This window comes from Gymnoscopelus braueri, assembly GCF_963280865.1.
Source record: "Gymnoscopelus braueri genome assembly, chromosome: 21".
Taxonomy (NCBI): Eukaryota; Metazoa; Chordata; class Actinopteri; order Myctophiformes; family Myctophidae; genus Gymnoscopelus; species Gymnoscopelus braueri.
Window position 1 is genome coordinate 46605640 of NC_137623.1, and position 23068 is coordinate 46628707.

The 23068-nt window shown below is 43.5% G+C and overlaps 1 protein-coding gene across 2 annotated transcripts in view; it reads right to left on the reverse strand.

Moving 5' to 3' along the window:
* Window positions 1–22647: 22647 nt before the first annotated feature.
* The window catches only part of pfkpa (phosphofructokinase, platelet a), a 40174-nt gene continuing 39753 nt past the window's right edge, over window positions 22648–23068 (reverse strand). For both annotated transcript variants that reach the window (XM_080417326.1, XM_080417327.1), the window contains one exon: window positions 22648–22890. In XM_080417326.1, coding sequence (XP_080273452.1) covers window positions 22728–22890 — 163 coding nt within the window. In that variant the 3' untranslated portion in view covers window positions 22648–22727. The remainder of the gene's footprint in view (window positions 22891–23068) is intronic.

Consider the following 23068-nt stretch of genomic DNA (forward strand, 5'->3'; position numbering starts at 1 on the left):
CAGACAGTGACAGTGGCAGCTTAGTCCCAGGAGGCATTTAAAAGTGAGGACACAGTCAGGGAGGATTTGGCCATCCAGGCATGCTCCAGTGGTGCACGAGGAGACCAGTTCAATAGAACCAGTGTACCTTGCCTCCACTCTGTCACTGCTGCTTTTGTGGCTTTTCATCTCCTCCAACAATATATTTATTGTACTTTTTCCTATTTTTTTGTCCTATTTCCTATGCGGTGTGAAGAAGAAGAGTCAAAGAAGCGCTGTGTGTGGATATGGCCTTCAACACGCTGCTGTGGGCCTTTGCACATTCATTTGAATGCGTATAGATACTTTTTTTCTCTTTTCTTTTCTTTCTCTTTATGGATGTTAACCAGGGGTTTTACAAGTTGTGTCACCTTAATGTGCCTCTATTGTACTCCTGTCTAATGCAGTAACAGCGTGCTTCAGGGAAAAGGGATTTTAACTGATTGGGTTGCATTATTCTCTGTCTAAGCCTGCTCCCCTACAGCAGTACAGTGCTGCCACCCAACTGAGTATGATGTATGAGGTACACAGTTCACCAAATTACACCTAATGAAACGTATTGCTTCTGATTGAATTCAACACACCCTGCCTTTTCTTCTGACTTGGCGTCCGTTAAACACGGGTTAACTACCCCGGGATACTGATCAATGGGTGCTGTGAATTGAGGGGTTAATGAGTAAGCAGTTACGGGAGAGAGAAAGAGAGCGAGAGAGGGGGGGGGGGAACAGGAGAGAATGATTTACTCTTTTCATAATTGGGATTTATGGCAAACATTTTCCACACCGTGGCCCTAAAGATTAACCCTGCATGCTATGCTACACTCTCCTTGCTTCTGGGGGTATAAGGTTCATCATATTAACATTCCATATGTTCGGTTTCCTCCCCTGAGGATTATGGGTAAACAGAACCTGGCTGAGCATCTGTCTGCCCATCTCTGATCTTGATGTGCCTCTGGATAGATCCCGAACAGACAGACAGACAGACAGGTTGTTTTGCGGCGCCTTGTGATTGAGGGAGTAAATTTAAGTTTCAGTGCGTCGGACATGCCTTCACCTTCAAACCAAGACCGAAATCACCCAAGGAGCCAAGCCTAGGGAGGGGGAGGGGAGACAAGGAGACGAGGAGGAGGGGGAGGGGGTCGGCCTCCCGTAAATATCCCCAGCTCTTGTTAACGTGTCACGGGCTTTTTAATGCATCGACAGACAGCCCACCTGGGACTCGTGGGGGGATAGAGAGAAAAAAAAGAGAGGGGGAATAAAAAGCGGAACACGGCCCGTCCGCTTCCCCTCGTTATTTTTACACGTCTTTATGACTCAATTTAGCGGGCGGGAAATAAAACAACCGGGGTGTCGGAGCTCCAGGGGCTCCGGTTGAGTTACTGAGGGCTCCGTGAGCTGTCAGACAGAGAGAGAGAGAGAGAGAGAGAGAGAGAGAGAGAGAGAGAGAGAGAGAGAGAGAGAGAGAGAGAGAGAGAGAGAGAGAGAGAGAGAGAGAGAGAGAGAGAGAGAGAGAGAGAGGCACAGTGGCGGCATGGAGTGCTGGGTGGGTAGGGGGTGTTGGGGATTGGGTTGGAGGACAAGAGGGAGATGGCAGAGAGAGAGCAGCACTAATCAAGCAGGTTTATTTGGTATCAGAGTCAGATGTTTTAGAACCTTTAGATTCACGTGTCGGCAGCTCAAAGCTTACACGCTTAGCTGAGGAAGTAAACATTGCAAAGAACCCCCCCTGTATACTATGGCATGTTAACTATAGCATGTTATTTAGTGTGGGCGGCTGGGCGCCATCAAATATCACTCCACACACCACCAACACCACATCACAAACTTCCCCTGGTGGGATTAATATAAAGTTGTTTGAATTGAACCACTCCACCACATAATTAACATACTCATCTCTCTATAAATTACACAAATCTCTGCGTGTGTGCGTGCCGTGTGTGATTCTACCGACTTCCAATTTGGCGTGTGTTTTGCCAAGGACCCGAGGGAGTGCGATGCCCGGTAAGAGGTTAGTCGGATCAGCGGTTCTCCAAAAACAAAATCTATATATCCCCATACGGTATTATAGAAATCCCTGATATCATCAACATAACGTCATTGTACCGGCGTCATAAACTGGCCTCCAAGTACTATGGTAATGGTTACTGCACCAAGTACTCTGACAACAGGTACAATGGGTATTGCATAGCCGGAGGGGCATCTGTAACAGGTATTGTTCCCAATGGGCATCAGCCTAGTGTTAATAAAAACTAAACAAAAGCAAGACTAGGTCAAAAGCTAGTTTAAGGCTGGACCACTTATGAAACGCTGCCTGGAAGGCTTTTAATTTGAAACGATACAGGAAGGTGTTCAGGTTTTCACTGTAGTGGTTTGGTCATGCCATTTTAATACATCATCCAGGCTGACTGGAACCAAGGGTCAGGGTCGGCATGAGGCAATGTGGCACCTAGGGAAAAATAACCAAAGTGCCTTCCCCAGCTAAGCCCCCCCACGGGGATTTCACACATGTGATAAAACACGTCATACTGTCGGCTACTTAAACCAGTGTGCAGTTAAAACCAACATTAAATGTTGGTTTAGGTTAAAACATTACTGTCCACAAACAATGAAACAATAGCAAATAAGCAGGTTATACAGTCAGTCTCTAAGTACAGGCGTCAGAGGCAGAGTTGATGCGTGATATCTGTCACATGGCAGACACACACACACACACACACACACACACACACACACACACACACACACACACACACACACACACACACACACACACACACACACACACACACACACACACACACACACACACACACACACACACACACACAGTTCTTCATATAAATGACTAAGCTTGATACTTGAGAAACAAGCAGCCAGCGCTGGGCTGAATTCACAGCAGCGTTGCTATTTGAGAAAGTGGTCAGCTTTGACCGCCACGGCAGGAGGCCTACTGAACCCAGACCTACTAGACCCAGACCTACTGAACCCAAATCTACTGAACCCAGACCTAACTGGACCCAGGCCTACTGAACCCAGAGTGTCGGCCAACCAGAAGCGTGCTTTGGTCTGAAGTAGGCGTGGAATAGATGTATTCACTCCATACTAAAAACACATAGCAGCCGATAGATGCACGGTAAACCGTTGAAGGAAACATTGAAATATTATTAGTATCACATGAGCCAAAATAAAAGTCATAGCATGTATATTTCTCTTTGTTCTCACATGCTCTCATCCCTTTCTCTATATGCAAATTGTATTGCAAGAGCCATATGAATCTGTCTGCATCACTAACGCTAACCAAATCAAATGTAGTTTTTGACACCTGTTGAATTTAAACTTTTATCATGATATAGCTAAAAGACAATCAAACACAAGGTATATAGTTATTGATATAATGTGTTCACATGAATTACAAACAAAGTGTATCAGACCACAGCATACTATACTATCAATGCACTCAAACAGATGTATCAGATATATATGATTATTTTGGGGGTCCCCAGTTCAAATATGATTAGTTTGGGGGGTCCCGACTCCCCACTCCCAGTCCACTCCCAGTTCAAATATGATTATTTTAGCACTGCTTAAGTAGCATCCGCCTCAGCGTAATCTCTACTTGATTGAATGGACTGTGTGGCTGCACAAGTTCATCAAATCATATGGGCACAGAACTCGTTACAGGAGCTAAATCCATCCTTAAGAATTAAAGGACGTGTGGCAGAAATGAGTGTATTCCATACAAAAACTAGAAAAAGTGCTCCTCGGAGCACAGGTCTCCGCCAGGTCAAGTAAGTTATTGTGGCCTCCTGGTGGCGCTATAATAGGCCAATGTGAAAAGGGTGGCATTTCTTCCTCGGCCTAGTGGGAATGTGCGTGCAAATTTTCACGGAAATCGCACGCCGCGTTCATGATTTCAGACATTTTGTTCAAAACGGACCAATCCTGCAAACTTTGGAAGTCAACCTTAGTCAATCAGGATGGAATATGAAATATCGGACATATGCGTCTTGATCACATGACTATAGAGATACTGTGTACTGATTTGTGTGATGTTTGGATAAAATCTGAAGGATTAATATCCAAAAATGTATTTGACATAAGTCGGCCTCCTGGTGGCGCTGTAAAAAGAATTTAAAAAAAATATTTGATATTTAATATCATATGGTGTATGTCCCTCAAACCTTTTTCAAAAGGTTTGAGCCTAAATCATCACTCAGATATACTCATCCCAAGTCAATTGTCTCTGGCTTATACAGCACTTTCAGCTGCAATACCAAAACGTCCTCTTGGGCAGGGGGGGGCTACTGAGCAATTCTGTCTGTTAATAAAAAAAAATATTTAAAAAAAAAAAAGGAAAAAGGAAAAATTCTGCATAAAAAGAAGCATCTAAGAAAAATACAAAATCGAAAAAAAAAAACACTTTGAACATTTTTGAACAATTCCACCAAGTGTTTGAGGTGCCTGTTTCACCCACTTCCGGGGGGCGGAGCCAAAATCCGAGCCCGAAACATTTGTTCGTAGACCCCCACTTAGGGGGGGTAGAAAAAGTTTCGGAGCGATTCGGGCACTTTTCATTTAACATTGGGTTTGCCATCATTAATGTTTGTGACATCAGAAACATTTCCATTCTGAGATCGCCCGTTCAGACACGCCCATTCTGGAAATCCATGAAATGAGAAGGAATGACTGAATTAAAAATAAAAACATTTTTTGGGGTACAAGAGACACTGGGGACCCCAAAAAATACAAAAAAACAAGAAAAAAGTGATGGTGTAGACCCTTTAAATACATCCCATAGCTTAGAGGGACAATTTCTCTGTGATTGGGTAAGTCATTGCTATAGGCCAGTGGTTCTCAACCAGTGGTCCGGGGACCACCAGTGGTCCTTGAGGAGGTTCCAGGTGGTCCCCAGCTAAATGATGGAGAGTTGGTAACCAAACGGACCCTTTTAGATCTTTAACTCTTAAGACCGTAAAATTAAACCAAATAGACCCTTATGGGTCCATTTGGATTCATTTTACGCTCTCAAGAGTTAAATTATTGTTAACACATTGAATGCCAAAAACGGTCCGGACCGTTTTTGAGGATCCAAACGAGAAGTGCCGAAAACGGTCCGGACCGTTTTTGACCCAATTCTATTTTTATACATGTGGGCCACGTGGGGCGCTAAAACAAAACTTTGACATCACCCAAGGAGTTTCTGAGAAGAAGAGGCTGGATCTGGCTCCATGTCAAAAATCCTTCCGGTCGGCGTTTTCAATGTTATCTCCTTGACTAAAAGCTTAATATCTCCATTTCTTTTTAACGTGGTGGAAACGAGACGTTTTCGATCGGCGATCACGCTGCAATGGAGGATCGCGTTAGAAATATTATTGTTCCAGGCGTTAGTCGGGACCCTCCGCCGTCTCGCACGCACGCTTTGTTTACATGCACTTCCGCGTCGGGGCTTCTACAGCACGAAACGTATAACGCAAGTGGATGGAAGAAATGCAGGCACTCAACGTATAATATTTTAATAAACCTCTGGCACCCAATGTGTTAAACATCTGCATTACTTAATTTACAAGAAGTCTACACAATTAGAGGATGTAGAATAATTGTTATTTTGTCAACGTTTCCCTGTCATCTCTCCTATGCCACCAACATAAATACAGCATGGATTTGTGGACAAAATCTTATCCAACAATAACAAAATATTCTTGGGTCTGAGAGGCTAAATCTCATCAAACGGTGGTTCCGTGGCTCAAATGTCAAATAAATAATGGACCTTGATATGTAAAGGGTTGAAAACCAATGCTATAGGCCAACCAGCATCCCAGGAACGATTGATCTGCGACTGGCTAGTTTGTCGTCATATTAGGCCAACCGGTCGACCATTGGTGTAACTACATCACTCAGTCAGTCAGTCAGTTAGTGCTGCAGGCCCCACTGCTCCGGTCAAGTCAAAAAATAAAAGAAAAAAGGGAGAGATTTCCACATAGTATGCTGTAAACGCAAACGAGAAGTTTTCTGCTAACACTCGAATGCTTTCAATATGCCAGACAGGACAGCCCTCCAAGAAAATGATTGGCGTATTCTGTTGTTTTTCTCTCTAGCCTCTCTTCCTCCGTTTAGGTGCAACATGTAAGCTCTGACTATGCTGTTGTTGATGCTCTGATACATCTCTTTTTACAGCATGCTCTGATAGCCGTACCTTAATGGTGCTGTCTTCCCTTAGAAAGAAAAGGCCTTATCTTCTCTCTCTCTTCTATTTCTTTCTTTTTAATGCTGTTATTCCAGACCAATTGGGAGCACACGCCTGGGGAAAGGAGGAGAGAGGGGGGGTGGGGGGAGGTGTTCCAGTAATTAAAATTCTGTTCAGCATGACAACGCTGTTTCATGCCTCATTTTTTTCACACGTGGGATGAATGCCGGATAAGCGAGGAGAATTTAATGGGTAAATAGACACTGACAGTGTGTGCGCTTCAAGTACATGCCGCTGATGCCGTGCTACGTCGAGCAGCACACACACACAGGTTGGAAAATATAGTGCTTCATGGCAGCTTATCAGTTATACCGACGGAATAAGGTGTGCTGCTCTAGCGTTGAGTAGCAAGCCAGTGGTGTCGGTTGGAGGCTTTAATGTTTAATGTGCATTGACAAAAAGGAATACAGATTTGTATTCATCCGCTCTCTGGCTGAAGACCAAAAACACGCTTCAACGGAAGCATGTGCATCTGTAATGTGGGCACATGCAAGCGTATATTACGAACAAAGGTGTGCGTGCGTACGCGCGTGTATGTGTGTGTGTGTGTGTGTGTGTGTGTCTGTGTGTGTGTGTGTGTGTGTGTGTGTGTGTATCTGACACCGAGAGCATGGTATACAGAACAGGTTGCCAAAGGTTGCTCACACGCACGCACGCGCGTGTGTGTGTGTGTGTGCTTATACCTGCACATGCAGGGACTGCATGCGTTCACGCATGCCTATTTGTGGCGTTCACGCTCGCAAACATGCATGCCTATGCCCTTGCACGTATTCCATTGTGCACATGCTTGCGTGTGCTGTTTCTGTGATGTGTTTACACGTTCCAGGGGGCGGGGGTAGGGGGGGGGGGCTCCCCTGGGACGGTGTCCGCGAGGCTTGTCAACTACTGTCAGTCAGTCATCAATCCCACCCCCACCACGCAAGCATCCGCAGTCCCTATCGGCCTCCAGCCCCCCCCCCCCCCCCCTCAATGCAACACAAAGACGCAGCAGAAGCACTGGTGGAAAGTAGCTAAGTATATTTACTAAAGTACTATACTTGAGTACAATTTTGTGGTACTTTTACTTTGCAAATCTTCTATACTTCCACTCTGTTATATCTCAGATGCAGTTTTTACTCCACTACAATGATTTGAAAGATTTAGTAACAAGTTACTTTGTAGATTTAGATGTATTAACGACTGAAGCCCTATTTTATACTGTGTTTATTCGAAAATAGCTGATCTACAAGCTCACAACTCGTCACATCGCGACGCGCTGTGAGCTTGTAGATCTGCCATTTGGAAAAGGTCCAACAAATGTTGACAAATGAGAACTTTGCTTTTGGTGCTGTACTTATATTTTGATGATGGCAATACTTTTGTACTTTTGCTCAAGTATAAAGTTTTGAACGCAGGACTTTTACGTGTAACAGAGTATTTCTACATTTTGGTACTGCTATACTTTTACTTAAATATACATCCCAATTACTTCTTCCACGAGTGAGCAGAAAGAAGCAACCACAGGGACCGTCGCTCCTACAGTATTTAACCTCTCCACAGTATGCCTGCCTAAGGCATATCACTCTCTCTCTCTCTCTCTCTCTCTCTCTCTCTCTCTCTCTCTCTCTCTCTCTCTTTCTCTCTCTGTCTATCTATTCCTCTATGCATGTCCCAGTGTCTTGCTCTCTCTCTCTTTCTACCCCCTCCCCACTCTTTTTGCCTCCTTATCAAAGCCTTTCTGGCTGTTTTGTTTCCCGACTCCGTGGAGAGTTATTACTTGTGACAACAATCACGGTCGTTTATTTTCCCTCCACTGCTGGCCCATGTGTGTGTGTGCGTGTGTGTGTGTGTGTGTGTGTGTGTGTGTGTGTGTGTGTGTGTGTGTGTGTGTGTGCGCGTGTGTGCGTGTGCGTGTGTGTGCGTGTGTGTGTGTGTGTGTGTGTGTGTGTGTGTGTGTGTGTGTGTGTGTGTGTGTGTGTGTGTGTGTGTGTGTGTGTGTGTGTGTGTGTGTGTGTGCGCAGCAGGCTAGTATTACCCTATGATATTCAAGAGCTCCCTATTAAATATGCATGAACCCTGGAGATGAAAATTAATTTTGGGAATGCTCTCTCCTCTCTCTCACTTCTCTCTATCTCTCTCTCTCTCTCTCTTTCTCCCTCTCACTCTCTCCCTCCCGCATTCTCTCTTTGAAAGTACAAATATGCCCTCATCTGCCTTTGTATCAAAACCATTTATTATACATTTTGGCGATGATGGTGTAATGCAACAGCATACAGGGGGGGGCAACAATATTATCGACCCCCCCCTCCCCCACTTAACAAGAAAGAAAAGAATTGTCGCACAAAGCCCCCCCCCCCCCCCCCCAAATTTCTGAACAAGTTTGCCCTGAGCTCTTGCCATCCATGAATATTTAGGGCCATAAAATGGGAAATATTAAATTGAATTATGTATGTATGAAGGGATGTAAATCTGTATTAGCACACTGCAGTTGTTCTCCTCTGTCTCTCGCTTTCTCAAGCGACATGATCTTCTTCCCGTGCTATCCTTCCATCCCTGCTCGGTTCCACAGCACACACGTGACCTCTGCCCCCTGCTGTAAACACATACATGATGTGGGTGTGCATGAAATGCGCTGTGATGTTGGATAAGTAAGTAATGATTCGTATCAATACTGCAATATAGAAATACTCTGTTACAAGAAAAAGTCCGGAATTAAAAATGTACTTGAGGAAAAGTACAAAAGTATTGGCATCGAAATGTACTTAAAGTACCAAAAGTAAAAAATATTTTGAAAATAGCTGATGCTATTGAAAAAAGCCCACAATGCGTCGCATCGCGACGCATTGTGGGCTTGTAGATCGGCTATTTTCAAATGGCCGAAATGTATACAGAGCTGAAGTGGTTAATGTAGGTTTTGTAATATTAATCAAAATCTAAGTAACTAAAGTTTTCAAATAATTGTAGTGGAATAAAAGTACAATGTTTAGATCCGAGATGTAGTCGAGTAGAAGTAAAAAATACTCAAGTACAAATACCTCAAAATTGTACTTAAGTAAATGTACTTAGTTACTTTCCACCACTGCACACACACGTGACCTCTGCCCCCCATGCTGCAACACATACATGATGTGGGTGTGCATGAAATGCGCTGTGATGTAGGATAAGCAACGATTCGTCTGCAAAGAAAGAACCATGTGCCAGGGCCAAGCATGAAAGCCATCATAGATACACACAGACTTGTTGTGTGTGGGAGGTTGAAGTCAATACAATCTGAGAAATAAAACACCACTACAAAAAGCTACAGTAGGCCTATTGATGCGTTTGTAGGAATGTAGCAAACGCAGTAAATTGTGCTGAAGTATCATTGGTCGGTATTATAACTAACACAACACTAACATTTTTCGGAATGTGGAAAAATGGTCCGTGCATGGGACTAATGTGCAGCCACTGTTAAATCTGTAGCGTTAACCACTTAATCCCTATACATTTTTGTACTCCCTTTTCTCCCCAATTAAGTCGTTTTGTCAATTAATTCCTCCCCACAAACATTTCTGTGTTGTCACTGCTGTCGTATCCTACTGACTCACCTACCAGTGAGGAGCCCCCACCAGGAGGACGTAGAGCCTTCGCCCTACTCCTCCTGCCGAACACTCCCCGCTGATAGGTGCCGCCCCAGCCCGTAGGAGTACGTGCAATAACCACCAGTATCACCCTCCCTGCCCCGAACATAGGCCAATTATGTTCGTGTAGACGCATGGACAAAGCCGAATGCACCACGGTGGATTCGAACCCACAACCTTCGTAGTGGTGGGCAGGGACTTTTACCACTGCGCCGCCCAAGCACGGATAAGTAAACTCTGACACCTGATTTATGGTTGTGTGGCGGTGTCAGAAAAGAATGCAACCGCCTGACAATTCGATTTGTTTGTCATTTTAAGTGCACCCTCATCCTAAAGTGCGCCTCTCTCCTGTAGAGTATGCACCGTGCATTTAAGAGAGGATCAAATAAATAAACAGGAGGAGATATGATGAAGTGCGGCTGATTACGCATTCCACTAAGCTCTGGCAATTTGCAAGGGTTGGCTTTGTGTGGAATTTCTCTGTCTCTAAAAAGCCAGCTAGTGCATATTAGTGCAGGCCTATATTAATCACTTTGAACCCGGCATCCCTATTTTGGGCATATCATTACGTGTGTTGAACAATGCCAAGGACACTGGCACGGCTCACTTTTACATACACACAGACATACATCTAAGTAGATGTTTATATAACCTAGGAGGAGTAAGAAACTTGCACACAGCATTCACTTAAAATATCTCACAGCATGTACTGTAGCAGCATCTGGCAAAAATAGCAGATCTACAAGCTCACGACGCGCCACAACACGACGCATTGTGAGCTTATACGATAGATCGACTAATTTGATGCTGAGGGTTAAAAGGAGGGGACCGAGTATAGAGCCCTGGGGGGATCCCAGTCATTATGAAGTGAATAATGTGTAACTGGTTATAATGCTTTTGTACGTTTTATGTCAGAGAGAAGTAAACTGAAACCATGTTCAAACTACAATAAAGATGGCAGTGTATCTAATCTATGTACAGTAGTGGTCAATCCAGTGCACTGTCTGCTTCAAATAACTTTAATGACATTGTCCACCAGTCATTAGGGAGACACATTCAAACCACTGCAGATATACTGTACTAGTTATTAAAGTATTTCACCCAAAAAAATTGGGTATTTTCTATCAATTACACACCCCATGAAGCATTGAATTCATGGAGTTTTTTTGTTTTTGTCGCATTCCTAAATCAATAATTTGATGACCAGCGGTCTCTCCGGTAGGACTCCTTTGAGTCTCCTACTAGATACATTGGCATCTTTCCACCGGTAATCAAATTATTGGCTTAATGAATAATTTTAACTAATCTGTACTGTGTGTTAAAGGAGTAGTTCACCCAAACAAAATCTTATTTTCTGTCAATTACACACCCCATGAAGCATTGAATTCATGGAGTTTTTTGTCGCATTCTTAATCATTTCCTGCCAGAATTATTTCAGATTTTTAGCTGTAGACTGCCAGAGATTTTTCATTGAAAAAAAAAATTCTCAGGAGCCAAGATACAGATTTTTTAAGTTTTAAGTTAACAATGAAGTGGATAGGAGTTTAAATCTTTGATATATCATATCTCCTTGGTCTTTGGGTCTAAAAATAAGAAAAAAACGAAAAAAAAAAAAAAAAAAAAAAACTTTTTTTTTTTTTTAAATAGAACGCAGATCTGCGTCTTTGGCAGCCAGGCGAGAAATTAAATAGAACGCAGATATGCGTCTTTGGCAGCCAATGTGTTAACTCATTCACTGCCAGAATAAATAAATACATCTTAACCACTTGAACCCCAGCATCCATATTCTTGGGGCGAAATTTGTCAAAAGTAACAGCTCTACAAGCTCACAATGCGTCACGTTATGACACGCTGTGAGCTTGTTGATGCTGCTATTTTTAGCGAAGAGATTGGGCGTAGGTCCAACTACTCTGGTCCGTTTTACGAAGAACAGAGGGATTAAGTCGTTAAAATATGTTCCAGGTTGTAGCTTTAATTGATCAATTTGAGCATCACTGAAATTAGCTTTTCTTTTTTTGTTCTTGAGCTGAAGGCTTCAAATTGCACCAGTCCACTGCACCTTTATTCCTTTAAACTCTGCTTCAGATGCAGAATGCAAGTAGAGAACGGTCCCATGCACTGGGGTCCCAGGGGGGCATAAGGCTGGCACTCACTCACCCACACACCTATTTGCATAACTGCATCTTTCATGAGCTGTAGTCAATGGCCGATCCATATTGTAGAGGTATATGTGCTTATTTCTGTGTGTGTGTGTGTGTGTGTGTGTGTGCGCGTGTGTGCGTGTGTGCGTGTGTGTGTGTGTGTGTGTGTGTGTGTGTGTGTGTGTGTGTGTGTGTGTGTGTGCGCGTGTGTGCACGTGTGTGTGCACGTGTGTGTGCACGTGCGTGCGTGTGAGAGAAAAAGAGAGAGAGAGAGAGAGCATCATTACCTTTTACATTACATGTGCAGGTTCTCAGTGTGAATTGATGTAACTGTAAGTCCAGCAAATCTAAGTAAATGCATGTTTAGTGTTTTTGTTCCACTATGTCTTATATTGATGCCGGTGCAAAGAAATTAATGTTTGTTACTGTTTGGTGTGTGTGTGTGTGTGTGTGTGTGTGTGTATGTGTACGTGCGTGCGTACGTGTGTGTGTGTGCGTGCGTGGCTGTGTGTAGTGCATTTCCGCGTGGTACAACAAACGATGGGGCCCGGGCCTCTGCAGTCATTGAGCATGTCCCTTCTCCACAAGAATTAGCGGAGCCGGCTTCCGTCTCTTCATCACCTTCATGGTCTCTGCTGCTGGCACCTTGTTTAGGTCCTGGTCAATAACAGCAGGAGAAGGATGGACCACGGCTGGTGGGTGGTACGCACACCCCCACCGCTCTTATCAGGTAAAGTGGTTTTTGATTAGTGTTAATGGTGGGGACTTAATGGCCCTCTCCGCCCTTACGCACACACAAAACATGTCTGTCTGTGTGTGTGTGCGTGTGTGCGTGTGTGTGTGTGTGTGTGTGTGTGTGTGTGTGTGTGTGTGTGTGTGTGTGTGTGGGCGCGCGCGTGTGTGTGCATGTGTGTGTGTGTGTGTGTGTGTGTGTGCATGTGTGTGTGTGTGTGTGTGTGTGTGTGTGTGTGTGTGTGTGTGTGTGTGTGTGTGTGTGTGTGTGTGTGTGTGTGTGTGTGTGTGTGTGTGTGTGTGTGTGTGTGTGTGTGTGTGTGTGTGTGTGTGTGTGTTGGGGGTAGGCCTATAGGGGCAGTTTAGGTGGTGGTTGCTTGGATGAGCTTGGAAGAGATTGGATGTAGAGTGTAAAAAGAGCGTACCAAGTACAATTGTATTACATGTGTGTGCGTGTGGATGTGTTAGCATCTGTGTGTGCATCTCCGTATGCACACAATAGTTGTATGTGTGTGTGATGTGTGTGTGTGTGCGTCTGAGTTTTTTGGTGAGCTTGCGTGTGTGTTGTTTGCGCGTAAAGAAAGAGCTCGTGTGCGTTTTTTTTCCTCAAGGGCATGCTAGCAATGCATCACGTTAGAATGGGTGGCCTGCCTGGAAGCTCTGTGCGGTGATGGATCGGAGCTCGTTTTACCCCCAAACCTGCTCTTTAACCGTTACATAAAAAGCACTGTCGCTTTTAGCTATCTGCAGAATGCTGCACGATGGTGACTGTGTTGCAATCCATCCAGCCAGGGGGGGATTGTTCACTATCACGGGGGGAAAGTAATTGAGTACATTTACTCAAGTACTGTACCTGGAGTGCAATCTTGAGATGCATTTAGTTTACTTGAGTACGTCAATGTTTTGATACTTTAAACTACTACTCCACTATACAATATCTCAGAGGCAAATACTGCATTTTTTACTTTACTTGCTCTGACCTACTTGCTGATTTAGATTATTATTACAAAACTTACACTAAACAATGAAGTCCTATGTCATACTTTGTCTATTCTAAATAATCTTTTATTTTCGAAAGATTGTGACAAATATTTAAAACGTTAGACAAAACTTGTGAATATGAACATTCAGCATGAGATCTGCATCAAAGAAAGAAAGTTGCTCATAACGTAAATGACACAGTCGGATTTTATTTTCCAAAACAAATCTTGACAGAGACAAAGAGTGGAGGTGTAATATTGGCGAGTTTATCGCCGTTTGATACAATCGCCTGTAACAGAGTAGGCTATTTCTACATTGGGGTATTCAGAGTACATTCTCCCACCAGTGTCTGTGTCACAATCCCTCTGGCCAGGGTGGGAGGTTCAGTATGCTAGCAAGCACGGCGCGCAGTTCATGGCCTTAAACAGCAAGAATGAGGCTTTTCTTGTTGTTGCATATAGCTCCTGGGTGTAGCATGCTCCAGACGTCGGCTTTCCGAAACGCTCGGCATCTGTTGCGACAGACAGACCGCCTGGCATGTTAATGCAGAGTTAATATTATTCTTATGAACTACGAGTGACTTCAAATGTTAGCGGGCGCTCTTGTCAAATTAGCGTCAGCTCCATTAATGCCACCGTCTATTTCCTGTCATGCTCACACATACTGGGGTCGCTCACTCACTCACTCACTCACTCACTCACTCACTCACTCACTCACTCACTCACTCACTCACTCACTCACACATGCTTATGGGCGCAAACTGACATGCACGCTATTGCCCACATGCACATTAGGCGTGACATGTGCACGCACACACGCACACACGCACACATGCAACCGTTCATACCCCCACACCTCAGAGATCAAACAAACACACACACACACAAACACACTCACACACACACACACACACACACACACACACACACACACACACACACACACACACACACACACACACACACACACACACACACACACACACACACACACACACACACACACACACACACGTATGCATATGCACGCACGTCACGCAGGCACAATCGCACACGCTCAAACACATATGCACACAGACAGACAGACAGACAGACAGACAGACAGACACACACACACACACACACACACACACACATGCGCACGGCAACTTCTGATTCTTCCACAGAGAGGCGAGGCGAGGGGAGGAAAATGAATGTCCTCAGTCATTTATCACAGAGCCCCCAAAAGTACAGATGAATCCAGTGATGAAAATCTGTCCTGAGAAATGTCAGGAAGATATTAACTTCAATACATCAAAGCATGAGGCGCCGTCTCTAAGCTGACTGCCAGCCCGGCGCTCCTCCTAGCCTCCTACCCTTCTGGTTAAATTGGAGGGAGCAAAGCGCCCCATCGGCAGCCATGTAACGTCCGCCGGCTCTGCTGCACGATTTGTCACATTGGAAAACGAGTAAATAAAGACACAAGTCACTTTCATGTAAAAAGATTAACATCGGAAATCACGCGGAGCGAATTTCATTAGCGCTCCAATACCATTCTTTAGATCTGTCTGATCCCAATGAAGTGTGGGGAAGAGAGAGCGGGAATTATGGGGGCATTGGGTGTCTGAGTGTGTGTGTGCGTGTTTGTGTGTGTGTGTGTGTGTGTGTGTGTGTGTGTGTGTGTGTGTGTGTGTGTGTGTGTGTGTGTGTGTGTGTGTGTGTGTGTGTGTGTGTGTGTGTGTGTGTGTGTGTGTGTGTGTGTGCGTGGGGGGGGGGTTCTTTTCATGTAGATTTCACTAATCGCTTCCCAAACAAAATACTGCCGACTTGTAGTAATAAGGAAGTTAAGGCTCAGTGGACAGATAGAGGGAGAGAGAGTGGAGAGAGGTTAATGGAATAGGGAGCTTTCCATGCCTCCCTGACTGGCTTAATTGCCAAGAGGGAAGATTCGCCAGATGAGAATTGGAGAATTCCGAAGCTTGTCCGGTGGATTGTGGGAAATCCTAAATTGGTGTGCGACTTTGGGTCCTGTTTTAAGCCAGGGCCTCGTCTCGTGTGTGCAAGGCTGCACGCGCACGAGCGTGTGTGTGTATGTGTGTACTTGTATTTCTATACTTGTCAGGGCCAAAGGTCCCCACAAATAGATAGAATTTGAGAATTTACATTGTGAGGACCATTTTCTTGGTCCTCATTGGTGTGTGTGTGTGTGTGTGTGTGTGTGTGTGTGTGTGTGTGTGTGTGTGTGTGTGTGTGTGTGTGTGTGTGTGTGTGTGTGTGTGTGTGTGTGTGTGTGTGTGTGTGTGTGTGTGTGTGTATGTGTGTGTGTGTGTGTGTGTGTGTGTGTGTGTGTGTGTGTGTGTGTGTGTGTGTGTGTGTGTGCGTGTGCATGTGCGTGTGAAGCATCAAATCCCTTGGACAACGTGTGGAAATGGCTCCTGTGATTCAGTGGTATTTCTTTGTCAACCAACACCAACCAGAGTGTGTTTTCAAAGCTGCCAATATAGGAATGAAGCAGGGAACCTATTCACGTCGGAAAATCCATAAGTTCTACTATACTCTGTCACCTCTCCTGAAATGTATTATAAGCTCGTTTATTTTTGCATGGATTTATTCGCTCATAAATATTCATCGGGCAACATGTCACGTATAGGCCTGCACAATTCATTAGGAGTCAAAAAATAAATAAATAAATATAGTTTTCTCAATAACACCAAGCAGGGATTTATTGGCTCTCATTACTATTGTGATCACAAAACCTTTATAGAAATCTATTTTAGTACCATGGACGGCTGTATATATGCTATTTACAGCACGAGAAAATTCCCGGACAATATTTTTTCATCTGTGTTTACGCCAGAATGTCGAGTCAGAGTCAGCGAGCGAGAGAGAGAGACGGTGAATGTGCTTTTAATCTAAAAAGGGTCAATTTGCGAAGGCCATTTCGGAGATTCAGTGCGAGCTTATAATTGGGGGGCCTTGTCTGAAGACAATGTAGAAGTAAATGAAGACAAAGTTACTGAGTGCGCCGCTCGCTCTTTGACGGCGAGTGCGGGGCGGCTAACACCCTTCATTTGCAACCTTTAATCAGGCCGAGGAGATCAAACGCGCGTGCGATTTTCTGAAGGGGGAAGAAAGAGCGAGACGAGGGAGGGAGAGAAATGAAATGCTAATTAGTATTGATTACCTATGTATATATGACCCCCAACGGGTTCCGCCTCGCATTCTTAAATCAGCCCAAATTATTGGATTTTGTTAATTTCATGCTCAGGGAGAAAGAGGACGCCGGCAAAAAATGCGGCCAATGGCCTCGGCCATGATCCACGTGCCCGCCGCCGGGGTCCGGGGAAATTATAGTGACATTATAGTGACAGGAAACTATGCATCTTTTGTGTGTAGAAGGCGTGGGTGTAAAGAGCTTGAATGAACCACTCTGCTGGCTTGTGTAGCGGATGATAATTACGACGAGAAGGGGAAGCTGTGGGGAATTTTATGTGATTCAGGTACGCTTTTTTGTTCGCATCATTTCATGTCACTGCGCTGTCACTTAGCAATGGCCACAGACGGTCTTGCCATGTCTGCATGTAATTGCTTATGGACAACGACGGGGAAAAAAAGGTAGATCCATTTAAGCGGGAAGTCGAGCCCAATTACATATACACATATTTAATACACCCATGGGAAATTGAAATTTCCTTTCAAATGATAAGGTTAATTAATTAAAAATAATCATAATTATGGCTGTCTCTCTCTCTCTCTCTCTCTCTATCACACACGCACACACACATACACATGTGCATCCACACACACGCACGCACGCACGCACGCACGCACGCACACACACACACACACACACACACACACACACACACACACACACACACACACACACACACACACACACACACACACACACACAGTGCTCGTACACGTGTGTGCACTCAAACACAAGGCAAATTAATCGACTTTAACCACATACACCCTATACACTCGGGTAGGCCTACCCCAGGGGGGTCAGTGCTTTTTTCTGTCTACACCAAATCTCTGTGCCGAAAATAGCCGATCTACAAGATATAATGCGGGTCACATGGCCACAGTGTGTTTAGAGCTTGTAGATCTGCTATTTTCACCAAATGTTGGCCCATATTCGCCAGATGTAAGCTTATCATGACATACCTGAATGGGGAGTCTAGCGTTTGTGTGGTTAATAATAAGCCACCATGCATTGAAGTAGTCCAGAGCAGTGTTAATTTTGACAGCACATTTTTACTTAGTTTAGTCTTAGTCTTTTGAATAAAATGTCAATTTGTTTTTGTCATATTTTAGTCATCTGAAAAGTTTTAGTCGACTAAACATCATAAGATTTTAGTCCACTAAATCTACAGTTGATTTTGATGACAAAATTTATTTTGGCCGTGCTTTGATGGTGTCAAATAATGGTAGATTTTACACTTGATTGCATGCTGAAAATAGGCAAGTTCACAGTGTTGTGAGCTTGTAGATCTGCTATTTTCAGAGCGCAACACCCGAGCACAACCAAACATAAATTGATTGTCTTTTAGTTCTACTGGATCTCTTCTCCACTAGTCCCTCCCTGACATTTTAGTCTAGTTTTTGCTTAGTTTTCGTCAGTGAAAAAAAGTAGTGACGAAAATATTTGGACCTGATGAACCTCACCTCACAAGCAGCAAGGAGAGCATAGTGTGTGTGTGTGTGTGTGTGTGTGTGTGTGTGTGTGTGCGTGTGCGTGTGCGTGTGCGTGTGCGCGTGCGCGCGTGTGTGTGTGTGTGTGTGTGTGTGTGTGTGTGTGTGTGTGTGTGTGTGTGTGTGTGTGTGTGTGTGTGTGTGTGTGTTGCTGCTGCACTGTTACAGCAAGTGACACTGAATCACAACGGACCTGACGAACCCCATCACCAGCAGAGAGAGCACACTCAGCACAGTGCTTTGGCGCCACCTGCTGCTTCCTCGGTGCACATGCACTATAGCAGCAAATTAACAAGAGCTCGAGACTAAATCACAGTGGTGCAAAGTTATTGAGTACATTTACTCAAATACTGTACTTAAGGACAATTTACTGGAGTATTTCCAATTTTCTGTACTTTTTACTTCTATTCCACTACATCTCAGAGGCAAATATTGTACTTTTACTCCACTACAATTATTTGAAAACTTTAGTGACTAGTTACTTTGTAGATTTTTATTATTATTACAAAACCTACATTACCTACTTCAGCCCTATATACATTTCGACCATTTGAAAATAGCCGTTCTACAAGACGTATTGTGAGCTTGTAGATCTGCTATTTTCAAAAGATTTGTATACATTTTAAAAAACTTGTGAAATGGGACATTCTGCATAATGAGTACTTTCTACTTTTGGTCCTTTAATTACATTTTGATACCAATACTTATGTACTTTTACTCAAGTACATTTTGAATTACAGACTTTTACTTGTAACAGAGTATTTCTACATTGCAGTAGGCTATTGGTTCTTTTACTTAAGTAAAACATTGTAGTAAATGGTGCATTCATATAGCACTTTCATTCAAAGCGCTTTACATAGATTGTGCATTACATTCACCCATTCACACACACATTCATACACCGATGGCGGAGGAAACCATGCAAGGCACCAACCTGCTCATCGGGAGCAATTAGGGGTTCAGCGTCTTGCTCAAGGACACTTCGACACTAACTGGGGGAGCCCGGGATCGAACTGGGAACCTCATCGGTTTCCATCCGACCCCTGAGCCACATGCCGCCCCAGTAGTACTTTTTAACACCACTGCATGGGGGTCATGTTAGATAGATTGATGTATGTGTGTATTTATTGTAATGGCCTTGTGACAGCCTAACTGTTTTATTTGCACCACATAACTGTATGTTCCACATGAGTGTAACTTACCTTGAGGTGCCTGGTGGATCAGCCAGTTATTATTAAAGGGACATTTCGCCAATTTTGCATCAAATCCTGGTGTGTTTTTTGTGTTTGTGTGAGGCAGCTTGATGAAAAAAATACATCTCTGGGACATGATGCTAGGATGCTGCAAAGACCCCATTCAAGCAGGGACCCTCCCAACTTTGTACCAAGTATAGGGAGGCATTGGGGACCATTTATATAGCCTTAGCCAGGGGTTGAACCCACAACCTCCCAACCTCCGGTTGTGATCGTTTAGAATGGAGTTATGAACAGTGGTGGAAAAAGTACTCAGATATTTTACTTAAATAAAAGTAGCAATACCAAATACTCTGTTACAAGTAAAAGGCCTGTGTTCAAAATGTTAGTTGAGTAAAAGTACAAAAGTATTGGCATCAAAATGTACTTAAAGTACATCAACTATTTTCAAATAGCCTATGTATGAAATAGGGCTAAAGTGGTTAATGTATGTTTTATAATATAATATTTTATATCTGCAAAGTTACTAGTAACTACAGTTTTCAAATAATTGTAGTGGAGTAAAAGTACAATATTTGTAGAGTAGAAGTAAAAGTATTGAAAATTGGAAATACTCCGGTAAAGTAAAAAATACCTCAAAATTGCACTTAAGTACAGTACTTAAGTAAATGTACTTAGTTACTTTACACCACTGGTTATGAAAATGTTCTACTGTACCACTCGTCCTAGGACATAACGTCATATAAAGGCTAGTCCAAAATTCTCCTTTAATGTATGACTGCAGTGCCAATATGAGTACCACAATACTTTAATACACACGGTCTGATCCGTCTCACCACATTAGGTTCCACCACCTCAGGTGTGTGTTTATGCCAGCTATACAGTACCTTGTGATATCAAACATTCATACTGTCACTCTGTAGCGTGACAGTATGATTATTGACTCTACTCATTTCGGAAGAATGACATGACATGATTTATGATTGTTGATTTTCCCTCAGGAACATCATGAACTCAGCAACATCTCTCACATGAATCACCAAGGCTACTTTTAGTTTATATGCCCCCATGGAACAGCCTCCAAGCAGATAAGTACCCATACGATAGCATACAACTTTATTGTGTGGAAAACTGTCCTTTCTTATTACACCAGCCACCCTGCTCCCCCACAGTCCATCGTAAACTGCCTGCTTGAATAAAAACCTGGACAACCACTCAAACTCAACAGCAAAAAAACTGAGCTCATGATTTTGGCTCCCAAGGCACTTTTTGATTGATTGATATCTTTATTGATCATGAAATAAAACATTATTTCAGGGCTGCACAATTGAATGTTAATCCTGGTCACGATTTTGACTTCCCACAATTACATAAAAATGATCGTCCGATTATTGATATGTAAAATGTGTGATAATCGTGATAATCATTTTGGCCATAATCGTGCAGTCCTACCTTGCTATTCCTTCATACTTTAACCTACAAAGAAACTCGATTCACAATTTAAGATTTTTACTTAAATATCAACCAATGCAAAGTATATGGTATTTTCAAGCTTTTTTTCATTCACCTGTTTGCAGTCATGTTACAAAAAATTTTGAGCTATTTTAGGATTTGAATCGCTGTGATATTTTTTTTTAATTACTTCTATACTTTTGGAGCTATCCCACTTCAAACCACATTTTCAGGCCAGTTAATCCATTAAAGCAACACTGGTTGTGATAAGGCAAAATGTAAAAAAACAATAAGTGGCTCACTCACCCCATTCTCCAGACACCATTTAGTAACAAAGAAATCAACGACTAGGGGACATTTTGTATATCGGATGTTTATTGTGTGGGAAACATCAGCTGTTCTTACACATTTAAATTAATGGTGCAATACAATATATTACCTATACTTAGTACAGCAGTGCCTAAATTAAATATGTTACATCCAAGTGTTTCGAGCAAAAAACAATGAATAGTATTAAAAAGTAAAACCTTTCTTTGAAATGTAAAGCTTGTCAGACAGTGCTCTCCACCTGCAGCAAGCAGTAGAGTCCTCATCTCTAACAAGGAGGTTGTTTTTGCCTCGTCCGCGTGTCGGTCTGTGACCGACCTATCTCCACAAATAACGACCGGATTCGGTGACCCCTTGACCTTTTTTAGCGCCACTCATCAGGCCAAACTTTCAAATGAGCAAAAAACTAGGCAGTTTAGGCCTTGGTTGGAGGACTGCACTCTACTGAGCGTATTCGTGTTCTGCGTCGGTCTGACACATTAATACGCTGAGCCTCACACTGGCCCTATAGGCAGATATATATGCTGTATATATACTGTATATACACACACACACACAGAAAGGTTCTACAGAATTTAGGATTTATACTGTCATAGCCTACTTAAAGGAGGTTCAGAAACAGAGAAAGTGCAATTTAGAAATGACGGCGACAACGAACAACCAGGGCAACAAAGATACACACATGAACAGTCAGTGGTTGTTGTCATGGCATGGTGTGGGCTGTGTGCGTCTTAACACATTTTGACTTTGAATTTCTTCAAGAGTTCAGGAGCACTGCAGAGCTTCGGGTTAAGGTCCCTAGTAACTATACTAAACAATGGAAACGGAAAACAATGGAATGGTGAATGTTGAGCCTTCTGTGTGTGGGGGGTATTGTCAGAACATGATCACACAGTGTTAGGCGAGAGGAAAAGAGACTTAATCTATACTTTGTCACGCGGTCGCATCGCTCCGCATGATTCGCATATGTTCAACTTAACCAATTAAACCCACTAGTCTTAGTGAACCTGGGCCCTGGGTACTTCTTTTTGGTCTACACCAAAATCTCTTCACCAAAAATAGCCGATCTACGAGCCGCAACGAGACACGTTTTGAGCTTGTAGATCTGCTATTTCTGCTGAATGTTCCCCCCCGGAATATGCTGGGGTTCAAGTGTTTAATACATAATTTTTTCAAGTGACTGCACAGCCGCACAGCGAAGTATATATTGAGTCTCAACAGAGAGCGAGCTGTTTAAACTCTTTTACAAACACGACGATACGCTGACTGCCTCGCAGACTGAGGGGTGGTGGTGGGGTGGGGGGTAGGTGGGGACACACACACATTATGGTCCTGGCGGGCCGGGCCGGGCCTCCCTCATTCTCACATGGTGACGGTGGCAGCTCCGTCGGACTCTCTGGGCCGGTTGCGGATCACGTGCTCCAGCTGGCCGGCGTCGGACACGTCGTAGCTGGTCTTGTACTTGGCCAGGATCTTCATCAGCGGACGCAGCTTCAACCACCACTGTTCCTTGGGGATCCTGTGGCTGTGAGAAGCACATTTCAACATGAGTTTTGAACCCAACCCATTAAGACCTGATGCGATTCTTAAAAAAAATCTAAATCCTAACTTTTTTGAAAAAAATCTAAAAAATATTTTTTCAAGATTGTTCAAAAATAGCAGATCTACAAGCTCATAGCGCGGCACTCGGTGCCGCACTATGA